Raw genomic sequence first — 18,333 nt, forward strand, 5'->3', positions numbered from 1 at the left:
TGCAATATTTCCCAGTATTTCCCTTGAGTTACTGGTGGCTCTGTCTTAGAGTTTAATTCCTGAAAACTCCAGGGTAGAGTGCATAGTAACTGTATTTTCACCCCCATTCACTTACGATGGAATGGTAGTTTGATGGGATTTGCACCTGGTGGGCGACCGATTTTATTGGGTGAATATTTGTTCTGTTTTGTGAGGAATCCCGATATTTAAGTTTTTGTTCATGCCGCCAAGCCCCCTCTTGGAGCACGCCAGGGATCAAACGTGGCATGGCTGACTGCCTGGCGTACACGAGCATGTGATTGTCTTTTGTCATGGGCAGAACACGTGGAATTACTGGCAAGACTTGAGAAGAAGGAGAGGGAGTGTGAGACCAAAACTCAGGAGAAGGATGACATGATGAAAACTCTCAATAAGATGAAGGACAAGCTCCAGAAAGAGTCTGCAGACTTGCGCCAAACAAGGGACCAAGTGGTGGAGCTCTCTGTCCGTCTGAACGAACTGACAAACTCAGTAAGTCCTTCCTGCTGTTATTAGCTCATGCCCCTTTGAGATCCCAGTGCTACCCCATTTAAAGGGAAGTGCGTTACTCCGAATGCTCCCAAGGGAATTGTTGTTAATTATTGGAAAGACAGATTTCAGATGACCTAGACTTGCATGCGTGGTCACACGCTGTCCTAGAGCAATCTGAAGCCACAAGTGTACTCTTGAGGTGTGGTCACTGTTGCAGAGTTAGCAATGTGATAATCCTCATCCACAATTCTGACCAGATCATGTATTTCAAGTGGGCTCCACCACTGCCCTGTGTACCAACCCTCTCAAGCCCTGTTCAGCGTTCAACACCTATACCACCTCTTCCTAGCTGCCATCAGCTGTAAAGAAGAGTTAAAATGAAACGCTAACTCTGTTTTCTCTCCACAGATGCTGCCAGACTTGCTGAATTTCTCCAGCAATTTCTGTTTCTCTTTCATGGCTTTGAAGCATTTTTTGGAATATTAAATGTTTTCCGGGATACCAGTTGAATTTCTTTTCACTTCTTCGATACTAAAATGTTGTCTTTTATGTTTATTTGACTTGGTTTAATGCCTCATGCAAATGACAATACCTTCAACAGAGTGGTCCACCCTCATTGCAGCACTGGGATGTTAATCCAAACCCATTTGTAGAATGGGTGTATTGCTGGCTAGGCTAACATTTATTGAAGATTTGACTCCCAGGACTAGCCGTTCCCCTCGCCAAGCTGTTCCAGTGCAGTTCCAACACTGGCATCTACCTGACAATGTGGAAAATTGTGGAGGTATGTCCTGAAATTAAAAGCAGGACAAATCCAACTTGCCCATCAGTCTACTCTCAACCAACAGTGAAGAGATGGAACGTGTTCTCAACAATACTATCAAACCGTACCTGCTCAACAATAACCTGCTCAGTGACGTCCAGTTTGAGGTGTGCCAGGGCCACTCAGTCCCTGACCTTATTACAGCCTTTATTTGAACATTGACAAAGGAGGTGAATTCCAGAGGTGGGGTGAGAGTGACAGCCCTTGATATCACAACCTAGTGTGGCATCAAGGAACCCGAGCAAAAATGGAGTCAGTGGGAATTGGAGAGGGAATCTTTGCTGATTGATGTCATGTTTGGCATAAAGGTCTTAGTTGGACTTGCTGGAGGTCTGTCATTTCTGCTCCAGGACATCTCTGCAGGAGTTAATCAGGGTAGAGTCCAAGGCCCAACCATCTTCAGCTGCTCCATCAATAGCCATCACTCCATCATAAGGTCAGAAGTGGGGGCATTTGCTGATGATCGCACAAAGTTCAGCTCCGTTCATGACTCCCAAGATACTGAAGCGTCAAGATCTGGATAAAACGCAGGCATTGGTTTAAAAGTGACAGGTAACGTTCATGACACTAAAGTCCCAGGTAAAGACCATCTCCAAAAAGAGAGTATCTAACCACCACCTGTTGTCATTCAATGGAATTACCAGCATTGAATCCCCCTTTATCAACATTCTGAGGTGGGTATCATTGACCAGAGACGGAGTGAGACCAGACATCAAAACAAAGCCTCTTCCAGGGATGCCTAACCTGAAGAAATTACCCTCCTCCCTCTGGACCAACCTCAGGGAATCTCTCTCCCATTGCACTCTCCTCTCCACCTATCTTCTTTTCTCTCCATCTTCGGTCCGCCTCTCCCTCTCTCCCTATTTATTCCAGAACCCTCACCCCATCCCCCTCTCTGATGAAAGGTCTAGGCCCGAAAGGTCAGCTTTTGTGCTCCTGAGATGCTGCTGGGCCTGCTGTGTTCATCCAGCTTCACACTTTATTATCTTATTATAGTGACCACACAGGCTGGGATTCCTGCAACAACTAACTCACATTTTGACCTCCCAAAGTCTGTCTACCATGTATCTACAAGGCATAAGTCAGGAGTGTGATGGAATACTCCCCCTTGGAAGAGTACAGCCCAACAATATTCAAGGAGTTTGACATCATCCAGGACAAGAAAATCTGATTGATTGGCAGCAAATCCTCAAACATTCACTCCTACTATGACCGCTGTTCAGTAGCTGCAGTATGTACTAGTTACAAGATGCACTGCAGAAATTCACTAAAGCACTTTAGACAGCACCTTCCAAACCCATGACTACTTCTGTCTAGAAGGACAAGGGCAGCAGACACATGGGGACGCCATTAGCTTCAAGTTCGCTTCCAAGCCACTCACCATCCTGACTGGGAGACAGATCTCCGTTCCTTTACTGGGTCAAAATCCTGGAATTGCCCTCCCTAGTGGCATTGTAAGCCTACCTACAGCACGTCGACTGCAGCAGTTCAAGAAGGCAGCCCACCACCAGCTTCTCAGGGGCATTGGGGGGTGGGCAACAAATGCTGGCCAGGCAGCAACACCCACATCCCAGAAACGAATGAATGGTGACACTGCTTATATGTTCAATGCTCGGAGATTCAGCGGATAACCCAGCTCAGAACACCAGTACAGCCCTAAGAGTAGGCTGGACTGTCAGAAGTACCATCCCACCAGTGGAGACACTTCTAAATTATGTGGGTGCTTCATGCAGATGTTAAAGAATCCAAGATGCTACTCAGACCAGAGGAGTGAGTTTTCCTGGGGTGTTTCATTGACCATCTGCAAGGTGCAACTCGGGAATGGAAGACTGTGAAAGAGAGGTGAACCACTCACTCACTTTATTCATGCTCTGAGATAAAGATTGGCTGCCCTTCTCTCAACCAGAACGAGGGAACTGTCCTTCATAGGTTGCAACATAGTTTAGCATCTTTGTATGCAACGTGGCAAGCACTATTTATACTGCATGATGCACAATTCTCTTATATTTAGTGCCATGGTTCCCTCATTTTAAAAACGCGCACATACATAAAGTTTCACATGCCTCACAGTTCCCGACAGGAAAGAGAACAGCCATGTTGTATGTAAAGTCAAAAAGGAATTTGATTAATCTGACATAGCATAATTCTGCAAGAGAAGGAATTTCCCACCTGGATCTCACTGAGACATGAGACAGCCAGGTAGAATTTCCACAGATATAAGTACCAACAAGACGTAGCTGAGGTGAATAGCACAGATGCATTTAAGCTAGAGCTCGATAAGGAGATGACAGACAAAGGTCTATGCTGAAAGGGTTAGATGAGGTAGGGCAAGAGGAGACCCATGAGGAATGTAAACACTGATTGACTGGTCAACTTCTGAACGAGAATTCTTGTACGTTTCTGTGTAATCAAATTCTTGTTCCTTTTTCACATTCAAAAGAAAGAATGTTGCAATCAGTGGGATCAACTCACTTGTTTGAAAGAGCTACTCAGGGTTCCATTGACTGTTGTAAGCATGAAGTCTGACTTTGATGGGTCATGCGGTCTTGTGTGAAAAGGGTCGTCTCAGATCGAGCACAAAAATCCACTTTTCAGGCCTTTCGTTGGCTCTTTCCCATCTAGTCAAAGTTGAATTTCTGCCCCACGCTGTCCCAGGGTGACCAGACATTAGCCACGCTGCCTTGAACTGACATCCCAGTTTTAGATTTCACAAGCCTTTTAAGGGAATAGGTGTGGCCATTGGGCTAGATTTGTAGAGAACCTTTAATTATTCTTTCCCCAAAAGTGATGCTCATGTAACTATCAGCTGTTCCATTGTGGCTAGAAATCTTTAAATTCCTCCCTTTCCCTCGGTGCTGTGTCATCTCCCTGCTAACTGAGAGGTAACTCCAAGTCAGTAGAGGTTGTGGAGTGGGGGCTAAAATCAGAAGATTTCATCTCTGGCCCTCTCAGAAGATCACAACCAGACCAGAAGCTCATGAAGTGTAGGTTATTTATTTGTCCCCTTAGCATCCTTTCAAATCCAGCCCAGGTTATTAGAAGTTAGGGTAATAACAGCAGTGATTTGAAGGTTGGCTAGGTTGGTAGCAAGAAGGTTATCCTATAATGTGAGGTGGGCTTATACTCTCTGCCAGTTATTGGAGTAGGAGGTTGAAGCATCCAAAATTCTGACAATGTTGGTGCCCATTGGTAATTTCCCCGACTGGGTAAGTTAGGAGGAGGGGTCATAACAAGGGAACAATCATTTCGGGCTGAGATGAAATCTCTCCGAAGACTGTGCAGTCGTGAAACTCTTCAGCCTAGAGGGCTTGTGAGTGCTTCGCCGGTGAATATATTTCGGGTTGGGATTGGCAGATCTTTGGAAACAAAGGATATAAAGAGAGGGAGGAGTTGAAATCAAAGATTAGTTACAATTGTGTTGAAGAGCAGAGCAGATTTAAGGGGTCATATCTGAGATCACTCCAATTTCTTCTGTTCTTCACAGAGCTAATGCCCCACAGATAGGAATTACAGACTGCCAGTGCTAGAAACTGCCATTTCCCCAGGTTTCTGCAGAGGGCTGTGTTGCTATAATGGAGTAGAAAGGAGATTTAGTCCACATCTGATCATGCATTCCACTCCCAAAGCAATATAGCACAGAGGGTTTTATTCTAATGCATTCATGGAACATAAGTGTCGCTAGCTAGGCCAGTATTCATTGCCTATCCATAACTGCCCAATGAAACATCAATCACACTGCTGCAGGTCTGGAGTTACATGGAGACCAGGCCAGGTGAGGATGGCAGATTTCCCTCCCTATAAGACGTTAAATGAACCAGATGGATTTTTCCAACACTCATCAACAATTTCATGGTCATCAGTAGACTCTTAATTCCAGATTTTTATTGAATTCAAATTCCACCATCTTCCCTGGTGGGATTTGAACATGAGTCCCAAGACATTCCCCGGGTCTCGGGATTAACAGTCCAGCCATAATGCCACTAGGCCTTCATCTCCCAATAATTATTGTCCTCTTATTATTATGATTATTAACCTGTGATTCTACCACTAGGATTTGTTGGGCAATTACCACATGGAAGCAACAATAAGCCTCTGTAATTTATTATTTGGTTGGAATTATTGTTGAAAGGGGAAAAAACAGAAATTGCTGGAGAGACTCAGCAAACCTGGCAGCATTTCTGGGAAGACAGCAGAGTTTACGTTTTGAGTTTGGTGACCAAGATGATTCATCACACTCAAAACATTAACTGTGCTCTCTTCCCACAGACGCTGCCAGGCCTGCCGAGTTCCTGTTTATCCTTGTTTTTGTTTATAGTATCAGGTCTCCAGCACCTGCAGATCTTCCTCCAAATCTTCTCGTTGAATCGTTCCTCTCCCCTATTTTGCAGCTCAGGGCGTTGACCTTCAATGGAGTCCTCCTTGCCAATGAGGGGAGCTGATTACTGCCAATACAGAGATTCACTGGTCTTTGCTTCTGTAGCACTGCTGTAGCCAAGGAGCAGAATTCCGTTCCATCCCATGTCCCTCACCTCCCTCAAGGTTGAAGACTCCTTCTCAAATTCCGAAAGTCAGGTCACTTGTACCTCTCAGCAGAACCACTCATAGAGATTGCACTAGCCATGACCAGCTTCTTTGTATGGGATCCACCCACCCACGGCCCCAGGGCAACTGGATAATCATTCAGAGAGATAGGTTTTCTGGGCTTTGGGATAAGGGCAGGGACGTGACCAGGAGAGTCGCTCCTGCAGAGAGCTGGCACAGGCACAGGGAACTGCTCACACCATCCTACCATTCTCATAAGTGGCCAGACGTTAGATTTTCATTTCAAACCTTCTGCCCCCATTCCTGGTGTCCAGAGAAAGTAAGCAATCCCAAAGGGTTTATTCCTTTACTCTGGCAAAGGTTCGGGGCCTTTGGAAGGCCTCAGGTCAGACCAGAGGCAGGGCATGGCTGATAGGACATAGAGCAGTACAGCACAGTACAGGCCCTTTGGCCCACGATGTTGTGCTGAACTTTTACCCTAAACCTAAGGTCTATCTAACCTCCACTGCTACCTTATACTATCATCCAAATGCCTATCTAATAGCTGCTTAAATGCCCCTAATGAGGCTGATTCCATTACCGTCCCTTGCCACCCCCCCGACCACTCTCTGAGTAAAGAAAGCTACCTCTGACGTCTCCCCGATATCTACCTCCATTCACTTTAAAACTATGCCCCCTTGTAACAGCTACCTCCACCCTGGGAAAAAGTCTCTGGCTGTCAACTCTATCTGTATCTCTGATCATTTTGTACACCTCTATCTCATCCTTTGTTGTTCTATAGAAAAAAGCCCTAGCTCTCTCAACCTTTCCTTGTAAGACCTTCCTGCCATTCCAGGCAACATCCCAGTAAATCTCCTCTGCACCTTTTCCAACGTTTCCACATCTTTCCTGTAACAAGGCGACCAGAACTGGACACAATACTCCAGATGTGGCCAAACCAGGGTTTTGTATAGCAAAACAATGTGGTGTGCATGAGGCTATTCCAGGGAAGGGTTCCTCAAAGGAATCCAGGAGGCCACCCCAACACCACTAACCTGACGTGGGAAAGCAAAAGGGAAAAAATGCCTTAGGGTCATTGTCTCAATGGCTCAACAGTGGACTATTACAAGAGTTTATATCGTCATGAGGTTATTGTGGCTTGCGGTGAACACGGTGAGGCATGCTTATACTGGAGGATAAACCACGTGCGGCTCTCCTGTTGGGATGGAGATGGGAAAATACTGTTTAAACTGTGTAATTGTGTAAACGTGAGGAATACAGAAATCCATTACTGTTCTGCCCATGAGGTAAAGCAGGGCCAGAGGGGCTGAACGGTCTCTTAAAGGTAAATGTTTACGCAAGCAGTACTCCTGAAGATGGTAAAACAAACGAAATCTGAGAGTGAAACAGAGAGTGCTGGAGAAGCTCAGCAGGTCTGGCAGAGTCTACGGGTGGCGGGGGGAGAGAGAGAAAATAGAGTTGATGTTTCGGGTGAAGTGACCCTTCTGCAGGTCTGAAGGAATTAACTCCAGTGTTTTCTCTTCACAGACGCTGCTGAATTCTTTCCGGGGGTTTTGGTCCTAAAGCTGGTGCCTCTTCACCAGAATGCGTCATTGCCGGACTGTTTTGTTTTGCTTCTGAAAGAAACCCTGACTTTGTCTCTCTCTCTCTCTCTCTCTGTTTCAGAATACGAGCGGCCTTTCCTTCCCCCCCCTCCCTCCCCCTCCACCGCCCGGCGGGCCCCTCCCTCCCCCTCCCCCTCCCGTCCTGGGCGAGCTGCCCCCACCGCCCCCGGCCCTCCCCTACGAGTTCCTTCCCCCGCCTCCCCCACCCCTGCCCCCTGGCGGGCCCCCTCCCCCTCCCCCCGGAGCACCCCCCTTCTTCAGCTGCACCGTGCCGCCCCCCTCCTGCCCGCCGACGACGGGGAGCTCGAAGAAGAAAGCCATCCCACAGCCATCGCACCCGCTGAAGTCTTTCAACTGGCACAAGTTGGCAGAGGTAAGGAGTAAATTGTATTGGCCCGTCTGCAGTGGGCAGACAACCACCGTTATGCAGTGTTACTCTCGCGAATGGGACCTTCCAGAGTGCTCTGGGGCTGAGGAACTACTTATTGAAGCATGTAGCCAGTGTTGCAATTGAAGGTGGGCAGCCACTGCCATGTGCACAGTGAGATTCTGCAAGCGGGAAGGGGATAACGAAAGGATATTCTCTCTCTGTAACATCAGGGAAATATAACGATGGCCATAACACTGGGGAGGGCATCGCTGATCTTCTGCCAACAGTGTCCTGCGTTGTTCGATCTCCATCCAAGGAGGTGCTGTTGGCTGAACGAGCCAGGCCTCAGGATGGGGCTTCCAACAGGGCTGTGCTCCCTCGCTGCTCCTCCAGGGCTGTCAACTGCAGTTTGCACCTGGACTAGGGCCTGAATCTCCTTCCTCTGCCCTCCTTGTGTTCTGCATGCTGAGGCCAACAGTCTGCTAGCTGGTGGGCCCTGATCTGAGTTGATACTTTGAGTTGACTGGTCCAAACCACGCCCCCCCCCCCCCCCCCCCCCGCTGCCACCCCGTCAGATAAGTTGGCATGGAATTAACCGTGTGCAGGATTACCCAGGGATCTCACCTCAAGCCTTGCTTATTTGTAGTGGGCAACTTGCAATTGGTCTCAATCCCCCCAGAGTTAGACAATGGAGGACCTATTGCGCACTCTTGTCTGGTGACCCCAGGAATTAAGGAATTCCCTGCCTCGTGAAGTAGTTGAGGCCATCTTACTGAATGTTTTTAAGACAATGGTAGGTAGATTTTTGCAAGGTAAAGGGATTAAGGGTTATGGTGAGGGGACAGGTAAGTGGAGCCGAGCCCACGAAAGATCAGCAGTGATCTTATTGAATGGAGGAGCATGCTCGATGGGCCTACTCCTGCTCCTATTCCTCATGTTCTTGTAACACCAGTGGTGATAGCACCTCCTACATCTAAGGAAAAAACCATTCCTAAAGGAGCCAGAGCAAATCCAAAGGAGCTGGGGACACTTTGCCTATGAAATGCAATGTATCGCCTTCTGTTTGATGACTGTGAAAGCTCCCAGACATTAGGGGTGGAGCTCGGTGAATAATTCCCTCTGGGTGCTTTAGCAACTGTGTGCTGAGAGCAGACGAGGGAGAGTATATAAAAGATCATGTTCACACAGCCCTATGTTGCCAGGGGAGGCCGAGTGTTCAGTGTTACCTCTGGAATGAGACACGTTTAGCATCAAATGTGAGCCTTTCAGTTGGATCTGGCCAGATTCCCAGCTATTACTCTTCAGCCTTACCCCCTACCAACCCCCGCTTCACCCCCACCAACCCCAAAACAAATGCAAATCACACAAGAAAGAAACATCAAGGTTAAATGGTAGTCTGGAGACCAGAAAAAATGTCTAAGTGGAAATAGAACGAAACCTGATGTAGATTTGCAATGTCTTGCACTCCTTTGTTGTTCGGAGTGTTTGGTTTTATGACATGCTTGGCAGTCAATGTGGAATGCGGAGTAATTGTCATCATAAACAGGGCCCTTCCATTAATCAGCATCTTGCCATCAGTTGTTTTTATTGGCTAGAGCTGAGAGAATTATTTTGGAACAGTAGTCTCAGGGTTTCGTCCATATGTGGAGCAAATGGGTGATGGAGTGCACCTTCTCTCCCTTCACCTCATTCAGGGTTCAACAATGCTGCAACTGCAGAAACACACCTTTGAATCCCTACTGTGTGCAGGCAGGCCTTTCAGCTCCTCACGTCCACACTGACCCTTCCACCCAGACCCAACCCCCTACCCTGTCTCCAAAACCCTGCATTTCCCATGGCCAAATTACCTAACCTGCCCGTCTTCAGATGGTGGGAGGAAACCCATGCAGACACAGAGGGAATGTGCAAACTGTGCACAGACTCTCGCCCAAGGATGAAATTAAACCCAGGTCCCTAGCGCAGTGAGACATCAGTGCTAACCACTGAGCCACCATTCCACCCTTGAAGCTAGCTACCCTGGAAGGTGGGAAGTGAACTCATGAGCTGAAATCCTCCAACCTCAGTCGCTAGAGCTCAAATGCCCTCTCGATGAGGGGCAGCCAAACTGATCACGTTTCAAAACTGCTTGGATTCATGCTGAGAGGTGGGAAGGTTACTGGTGTAGGAAGTGGAGAAATATTGTCCATGAGGGAGCTCTGAGCAGCACAAGGCGAGAACATGATGAAGCAGCCTGTTGTTATGATTTTGAAGGATGCTCAGTATTGACCAGGGCACCAGGGATAACTTCTTTGAAATAATACCATTCAATCTTCTGCCTTTATACCTGGAAGACTGTAGCATCTGATCTGAATGTAAGCAGGGAGACGTTGGTGGATGTCTTCACTGAATCTGTAAGCACTGACTGCTGTGTTGCGGGTATTGTGAAGGAGCTCCTACACTGAATTTGATCTGCTCTGCATGACCTGGCATTGCAAGGGGATGATGGAGAAGGGAATTCACTTGACTCTTTATTTGTAATGTATCTAACCCAGGAGATTCTGTTACAGAAAGCACATGGCTGTGGCAGGAATGGGGAGCATGCACTTGGAATGGTATGTTGAGAGTAGCAGTGTAGGGGGCAGTTTGGCAAATGGCTATGGAAGTAAAGAATGGAAGGAGATTGGCTGAGATGGTGGAACAAGAGCCACACTAGTTAGAAACCAACAGGCAAATAGTCTGTCAACCCCAAGGGCAGGATTTTCTGATTTCTTTTTAAGCTCGGTGGGGGCAGGTGGGGGGTGAATGTTTAAGGGGGAAGACTAACACACCACCCCCACCATCAAGGTCACCCACCCAACCGCTGACCAATCAGCTCATTAGGACAGACTAAAGGCGCACATATCACTTTTCCCAGATCTCAGCCGCCAACGTCCCAGCAGCCTCTGGAGCCTAAAGTCTTCCTGGTTGAGGCCTACTCTGCAGGGAATCTAGCAGTGAGAAGGTAAGTCACACCAAAAGGTGGGGTGGGTCTTTCAGAGGCCTCCCTGTTCTCAGTCGCCTTCTCTCCTACACCACTTGATCAGGGCCTCTAATTGCCCCCACATTGGGGAAATTAGAGGACACTACTACCCCCTCCTCAAACTCTCAGGAGTGCGGTCCTGGTCTGCCACCATTATTGCTGGGAAATCAAGAAAGGTCCCCCCTCGGCTGACCTTCCTGTCCAGCACGAAATTTTAGAGGTGGCAAGAAGGAGGACACTTCCGCCCAATGGCATGAGACGCTCCATTTTTCTTCCCTACCATGGCCATTTTCCTCACCACTTTCAGGGGTGAGCAGGGAGGGAGATTCTGCCTCGTGTGACTCTATCTTTTTGACCTGAGCTCAGTTGGTAACCTGTGCAAGTCTGAGGGACAGTGCGGAGGGAGATTTACAGCCGCATCTTAATATTAAAGGAGAATTGGAAACAGGGGCTAAAAGATCAGAGGAGGTGATCTGGGGCACTACCACCTGACACCGGTGAACACTGGAACCCAAACACAGGGAAAGGAAAACGAAGAAACTGCATTGTCTGATCCGACAGGGTTCGTTGTCTGTTCATTGTCTGAAAAATGATTTCTTTTGCAAAATGCTGCGTGGGACCAGGGAAGTTTGGGAAAGCTGTCTCCACCTTGCCTTGAGTTAAACAAGGGCCAGTTGATCTCAGTCCAGCTCACTGCTGGCTGTGCTGTGAATATATTGGGCCCATCACTTTAAAATGAGGGGAAACCCAACATTTCTCATTCCCCTGGCACAGGCTTGTTTCTTGCCATTAATGAGTCCAACTAGTGGTCATAAACTTCATCTATTCATAGGCTCACAGCTCTCAGGAAAGATTTATAGTCAGCATGTTGAATGGCACTTTACGGTGAAATGTATCCAGCCTGTAGTTAACCTTGGGGATACTGTGTACTCATCAGCGGCATCTCTTCTCAATCTCCCCACTTAGGGCCAGTGGGACTTATTTATAACTCATGCCATGTTTCCTAAAACTGGGGAAGGTGATTTGACAGTCCCTTCTGATTTCCCCCATCTGATTTCTTTCGCAGCGATTACAGATTGGAATCTTCGTCAAGGGGCTTGCGTAGTTTATGACTATCTGGGAGTGATTTGAGACTGGAATCTCGTCCAGATGGATTGTATATCATAGAAGTGCAGAACATTTGCAGCACAGAGGAAGGCGTGTTGAGACTCCTTGTCTATGGCTGCAGGAGGGACTCGCCTGATGCTGGGCTCTGGTCTTCTCCTGTGGTTGACATTGATTACCGAGTTGGCACTGGGCCAGGTTTTCATTCCATGATGGGATTCAAACCCATGACCCTGGGGTTAGCCTGGGGTTCTGGGCAGCTATTATATTACCATTACTATTCTGTTACTGTGCCACTACATCCTCCTTTCTGAACTTTCTGTAATAACTTCACATCTGCCCAAAAGTGTGGACAGAGTGCTCCAGTTGAGGCCAAAGCAGGTTCTTGTTGAGCTTTCGTACTCTATGCTGTCAGATCCCTGTACTCAACTCTATGTTGCCTCTCTTCATCCTTCCCAACAAAATTATCCATTTGCATTCTGTGCATTCATCTGCGGTCAACTTACCACTTGCCTGCCTATTCCATCAACCTGTTAACATATGTCTCAGGAACAGGGCTTTTGGTCCACCGCATCTGTGCTGACTATGATGCCATTCTAAACTAATCCCATCTGCCTATACATGGTCCGTATCCTTCTATTCCCTGCCTATTCTTTTGTCTGTCTAAATGCCTCTTAAACAATGCCACTGTATCTGCAATAGTGTATCAGGCACCTACCACCCTCTGTGTGCAAAATCTGCACTGCATTTCTCCTTTAAATTTCCCCCCATCACCTTAAACCTATGCCCCCGAGTGTGTGACATTTCCTCCCTGGGAAAAAAAGCAAATTCCTATAATCACCCTCTCCAGGCCTCTCATAATTTTACACACTTTATCAGGTTCCCCTCAGCCTCCAATGCTCAAGTGAAAACAATCGAAGTTTGTCCAACCCTGCCTTATGGCGAATACACTCCAATCCAGGCAACATCCTGGTAAACCTCTTTTCCACCCTCTTCAAATCCTCCATATCCTTCCTATAATGTGATGGCCAGAGCTGCGCACAGTACTCCAAATGTCTTATTCAGTTGCAACATGACTTGTCAACTTACATTTTACAATACTTCCAAAGCTTTGCATCATTTAAAAATTTTAATTTATACCCCTCGATCTAATAAGTCCAGATCATTAATCTTGATCAGAATGAATCAGGAAAACAGACTCGTCGGGAGCTCCACCGCAAATCCCAATCTGTAAAACACCCACTAACCATTGCTTTCTCTTTCCCAACCCTCAGACAGTTTTGTTTCCATTCCTGCCTGTTTTACCCCACGAGCTTAATTTTGTCTGTTCTGAGGCACTTTATTCAATGTTTCTTGGAAGTCCAGGCACTCAACAAGAACAGCGTTACCTTCATTAATCCTCTCTCTTACCCCAACAAAATAAAAATCCCATCAAGTTCACCGTGACTCACCCTTAAAAATAATACTTTTTTTCCTCTATTAGCCTGCATTTACCCAAATGGCTGTTAATTTTGCCCCAAGCTGTTGTTTCTGGAAATTTCCCACAATTGAGGTTAAACTGAGCAGTCTGTCATTGCTGGTCTTTTCCTGACATCCTTTTTTTAACAAAGGTGGAACATTTACGATTCTCCAGAACCCTGGCATCTCCCCTGAGTCTGGGGAAAACTGGGGAAAGAAAACATAGCCAGTTACTGTGTAAAATACCATCTCACTTCCTTCAGAATCATCTCATTCTGCCCTAGTACCTTATGAACCCAAGTACAGACAAGTTATCCCATACCTCCTTCTTATCCATTTTAAACCCTCAAGTATCTGAATGACCTCTTAACCTGCATGGCATCTTGTTTCTTCATAAAGACAGGTGCAATGTATTAATTTAATATCTCTACCATATACCCTGAATCCATGCAAAATCTCTACTTTGGTTCCTAGTCTGCCCCCCTCCACCTTTTACCATCCCTTTTACTCTCTCAATTCCTATGGAAGACTTCTGGATTCTTTTTGCCAATCTCTTTTTCATACTCTCCGTTTGCTTCTCTTCTTGCCTTTCCAGTTCTCCTCTGAATCTTCCATTTTCAGCCCTGTTCTTGGTTGTATTATCCACCCAGCATCCCTCATAAGATCACTTCTTTGTTTTCTTCATCTTTATCTGTATATTTTTTGTCAACGAGGGAGCTCTGGGCGTGTTTACACAACCCTTTTCCGTTTTTGGGAATTTTGTGCCCAAACTATTGCTTCTTGAAAAGCAGCCCATTGCTTAGCAACTGTTTGGTCTGCCAACCTTTGATCCCAATTCATTTCTGAAGAAGGGGTCCTGACCTGAAATGTCAGCTTGCCTGCTCCTCTGATGCTGCCTGACTTGCTGTGTTCCTCAAGCTCCATGCTGTATTATCTCTTACACCACTGAAGTTGGTTTTTCCCCAATTAACTATACTTGCCCTTGATTTCTCTTTGTCCTCTTTCATAACTAACCCGAACTTTACAACACAATGAACGCTATCTCCGGAACTTTATCTTTTTGGCACTCAATCCACCATGCACCCCATTCCCAAGGGCCAGGGCTCCTGTCTCATTGAGCCAGGGATATATTGCTGTAGAATATTTTCCTGAATAAATCTAGGAACTGTCTCCTGGGATATCTGGGACTGGAATCTAATCGAGGAGTTCTGATGCTTCATAAGTAGATGCATGAAGAGGTCATTACCTCCTATGTCTTGAGATAATGGGAACTGCAGATGCTGGAAATTCCAAGATAATAAAATGTGAGGCTGGATGAACACAGCAGGCCAAGCAGCATCTCAGGAGCACAAAAGCTTTTGTGCTCCTGAGATGCTGCTTGGCCTGCTGTGTTCATCCAGCCTCACATTTTATTACCTCCTATGTCTTGCCCACTTTCCCTTGTTGTGAGACCTTTAAACACTCTTGAGATAGGAAGGTGCAGTGTGGAGTTATGAAATGAGTGAAAAAAGCAAAGAGCTAGAGAGTTAACCTCGGTTTCTGAGCAACAGTTGGTAGTGAAGTGTACTGCAAATGAACATACATTGCTTCCCAGGTTGAATTGCTTCCTAGAATATCAGGTTATAGCTGCAGAAGTTAGTGTTTGCTGCAGTGTCTGAAACACTGGTTACAGGAGGGAAATTAAATTCAGATTACTGCAGGAATGTGCAAAGTGCCTCTGAAAACAATGAGAGTTTAACATGGATTGAGTTTTGAATAGCCAGCACAGTGACTGTTTACATAATGGGCTGCTACATGAACAAGAGATTAAATAAACTGAGAATTCATTTGAATTCCAGAGGTCCCTCGCTCTCCCTACTTAAATACTTATCATTTGATGTGTATGTTCTAGAGAGAGCTGCTTAAAATGTAACATTATTATGTGAAGTCCGAGCTGTCATCCTGTTTATCTGTACAGTATTGAATGTCAAGGAAGAATACTGGGCAGTAATCTTCCACGGTTGAGGAGCTTATTTAAATTCTTAGCTTAATTAGCCCCCAATCATTGTACATTGTGTGTGACAACCCTTGGATTATTTGTATAACATTACTGTCCATGCTTTACTAGAGAAATACCACTAATGTTGCTTTTGCAAATTCCCCCAAATCTGGTGGCAAACAAGGCATTCCAACAGCATGTGCCCTCTCAAACCAACTCCACAACCAACACTGAGACACTAACCAGCCAAAACAAGGGTGGGGCTGGGCTGACACCAGGTTTCCAAAGCAACAAACCCGCTTGGAACTTGGCTGTGACAGGAGACTCCCATGGGGGACAGCGGGAATGCCTTAGCTATGTACACAATTCTTCCCAGAGAAGTCCATCAGCTAACTACCCCTATTCCCCACCATCCCCACAGATAAACTCATCAGTCAGTCTCTCTGTCTCTCTCACACACACACACGCGCACGCACGCACACACACATACATACATACACACGCACACACTCACAGACACACACACACACACACACACACACACACACACACACACACACACACACACACACACACACACACACACACACACACACACACACACAAACACACACACACACACACACACACCTCTACCTTATAGGCATCCCTTGCTTGTGACTGACCAAAACGGAGAAGCTTCGTCCTGGAAGACACTAAACACATTGAGAGACTTCATTGATTCCATGTCAAGCTCCCATGCAACCTTTCAACCTTCAGTCTGAAACTCAGACATTCGACTCATCAAGTATCTCAGAACTGGTCCAAACTAAACAAAAACTTGTTAACTTAATCCCAGTGACTGTCTAGAAAGACTTTATCAATACTTCGAGTGCTTGTTTTGGCTCGTTTCAAACACGCTGGATACTCCACTAAAGCTGTGGCCCGTTCCGAGGAAGGGTCATTGGACCTGAAACATCAACTCTGACTTTTCCTTCACAGATGCTGCCAGACCTGCTGAGCTTTTCCAGCAACTTTGTTTTTGTTGCCCAAGCCACTTCATTGGTCAGATGAAGTGTCTCACATTGAAAGTGAGGTCCACAGTTTGAAAGTGATGTCACTTCACCTGTCTTTGATGAAGATATTGACTGGACATCTGCTAGGGGTGTATAACACTATGAGGGACATGGACAGGGTGGATAAAACAGCTCTTCTCTTAGTTGAAGGGTTAATAACATGGGAGTATAATTTTAAGGTGAAAGGTGGGAGGTTTGGGGGGGATTTGAAGAAAGACCCTTCACCCAGAGAATGGTGGCGGTCTGGAATGCATTGGCTGAGAGGGTGCTAGAAGCAGGCAACCTCACAATTTTTATGAAGTGCTTGGATTAGGTATTTGAAATGTCACAGCATTCAAGACCATGGACTTAGTGCTGGCAAGTGGGATTAGCATAGATTTAGTGCAGTGCTGTCGGTACAGACTTGCTGGACTGAGGACCCTCTTCTGTATTGTGTGATTTTGTGAACTAAGTAGAAATAACTAGACACTTTGTCCCAGTGCCACTGGGCTAATTGGCAATATTGTTTTGATTGAATGAATCAAAACAGTGCCTTGCCACTGCAAAAAAAAATTATTATAGGGGAGTGCAATTCGGGTCTCCCTCCTATAGAAAGGATATTGTGAAACTAGAAAGGGTTCAGAAAAGATTTACAAAGGCGTTCAATTACAAGGTTTGGAGGGTGTGAGCTATAGGGAGAGGCTGAGTAGTCGGGGACTGTTTTCCCTGTAGCGTCAGAGGCTTAGGGGTGGCCTTATAGAAGTTTATCAAATCATGAGGGCATAGATAGGGTAAATGAGCAATTGTCTTTTCCCCAGGATAGGGGAGTCCAAAGCTAGAGGGCATAGGTTTGAGGTGAGAGGCGAAAAATATAAAAAGGATAACTTGTTCATGCAGAGGGTGGTGTGTGTATGGAATGAGCTGCCAGAAGAAGTGGTGGAGGCTGGTACAATTACAACATTTAAAAGGCATCTGGATGGGTATGAGAATAGGAAGTGGTTAGAGAGATATGGGCCAAATGCTGGCAAATGGGACTAGATTTATATAGGATATCTGGTTGGCGAAGACAAGTTGGACCAAAGGGTCTGATTCCGTGTTGTACGTCTCAATGACTCAATGACTGCATTATTAGGATGATATCAGATATGTGAATTGTGTAGTGAGTATATAAATAATTGTCTTCAGCTTGAGGGTTTTAAATTACATTCCACCTATGTAGTGTTCCTGGGGCTTTTGCGATGTGGTGATAGTGTCCTTACCTCTGAGGCAGGAGGCCCAGATTGAATCGCATCTGCTCCAGAGTTGTGTCATAGCATCTCTTGAACAGGTTGATTTGAAAATATCACACATTTGTGAAGCAGACATCTATGTTTGATGCAGCCTCAAAGAAAACATGTTGTAGGTACACAGTTGTCGCACAAATCTGTGACCCCTGTCCCCAAGGGGGGCTGCTCTTGGATACTTGTTTCCCACTGAGATTCAGGCACCCAGTGTGGGCTGATGGGATGGCCTTTCCGCGACCACAGTGATACAGAGTGATGTGCTTTTAAAAATGCTAAAACCCCTCTTTCATTCCTACCATTAACTATACTGTATAGATTCCCAGCGTCCCACCTTCCCATATCCTTTTCACGCCCTTTGTTGACAATTCCAAGGCACAAACTCCCAGCTGTTTTAACATGCTTCATCGGGAATGCAATCTGGATCCCAGAAACCGATTATTCGGCTCAGTCAGTATCGCTAGATCTCCTGCCAGATTCCTTATTTTAGACAACACAAGCTTACTGTGTAACCTTATTTCCCTCCCCTCCCCTCCCCCACCACCCTTTCCTCAAAATTGACTCTGTTTCTGTTTAGATTGAAGTGCTGAATGAATGATTAAATGAGCTGTGGGGACGGGAATTTATAAATG

The 18,333-nt window shown here is 46.2% G+C and overlaps 1 protein-coding gene across 6 annotated transcripts in view; it reads left to right on the forward strand.

The window, feature by feature from the left end:
• The window catches only part of daam2 (dishevelled associated activator of morphogenesis 2), a 323,197-nt gene that overhangs the window by 218,675 nt on the left and 86,189 nt on the right, over window positions 1-18,333 (forward strand). For all 6 annotated transcript variants that reach the window (XM_059645172.1, XM_059645173.1, XM_059645171.1 and 3 more), the window contains exons 13-14: window positions 320-510; window positions 7,541-7,852. In XM_059645172.1, coding sequence (XP_059501155.1) covers window positions 320-510; window positions 7,541-7,852 — 503 coding nt within the window. The remainder of the gene's footprint in view (window positions 1-319; window positions 511-7,540; window positions 7,853-18,333) is intronic.

Source organism: Stegostoma tigrinum, chromosome 4, assembly GCF_030684315.1.
Source record: "Stegostoma tigrinum isolate sSteTig4 chromosome 4, sSteTig4.hap1, whole genome shotgun sequence".
NCBI classification, from domain to species: domain Eukaryota; kingdom Metazoa; phylum Chordata; class Chondrichthyes; order Orectolobiformes; family Stegostomatidae; genus Stegostoma; species Stegostoma tigrinum.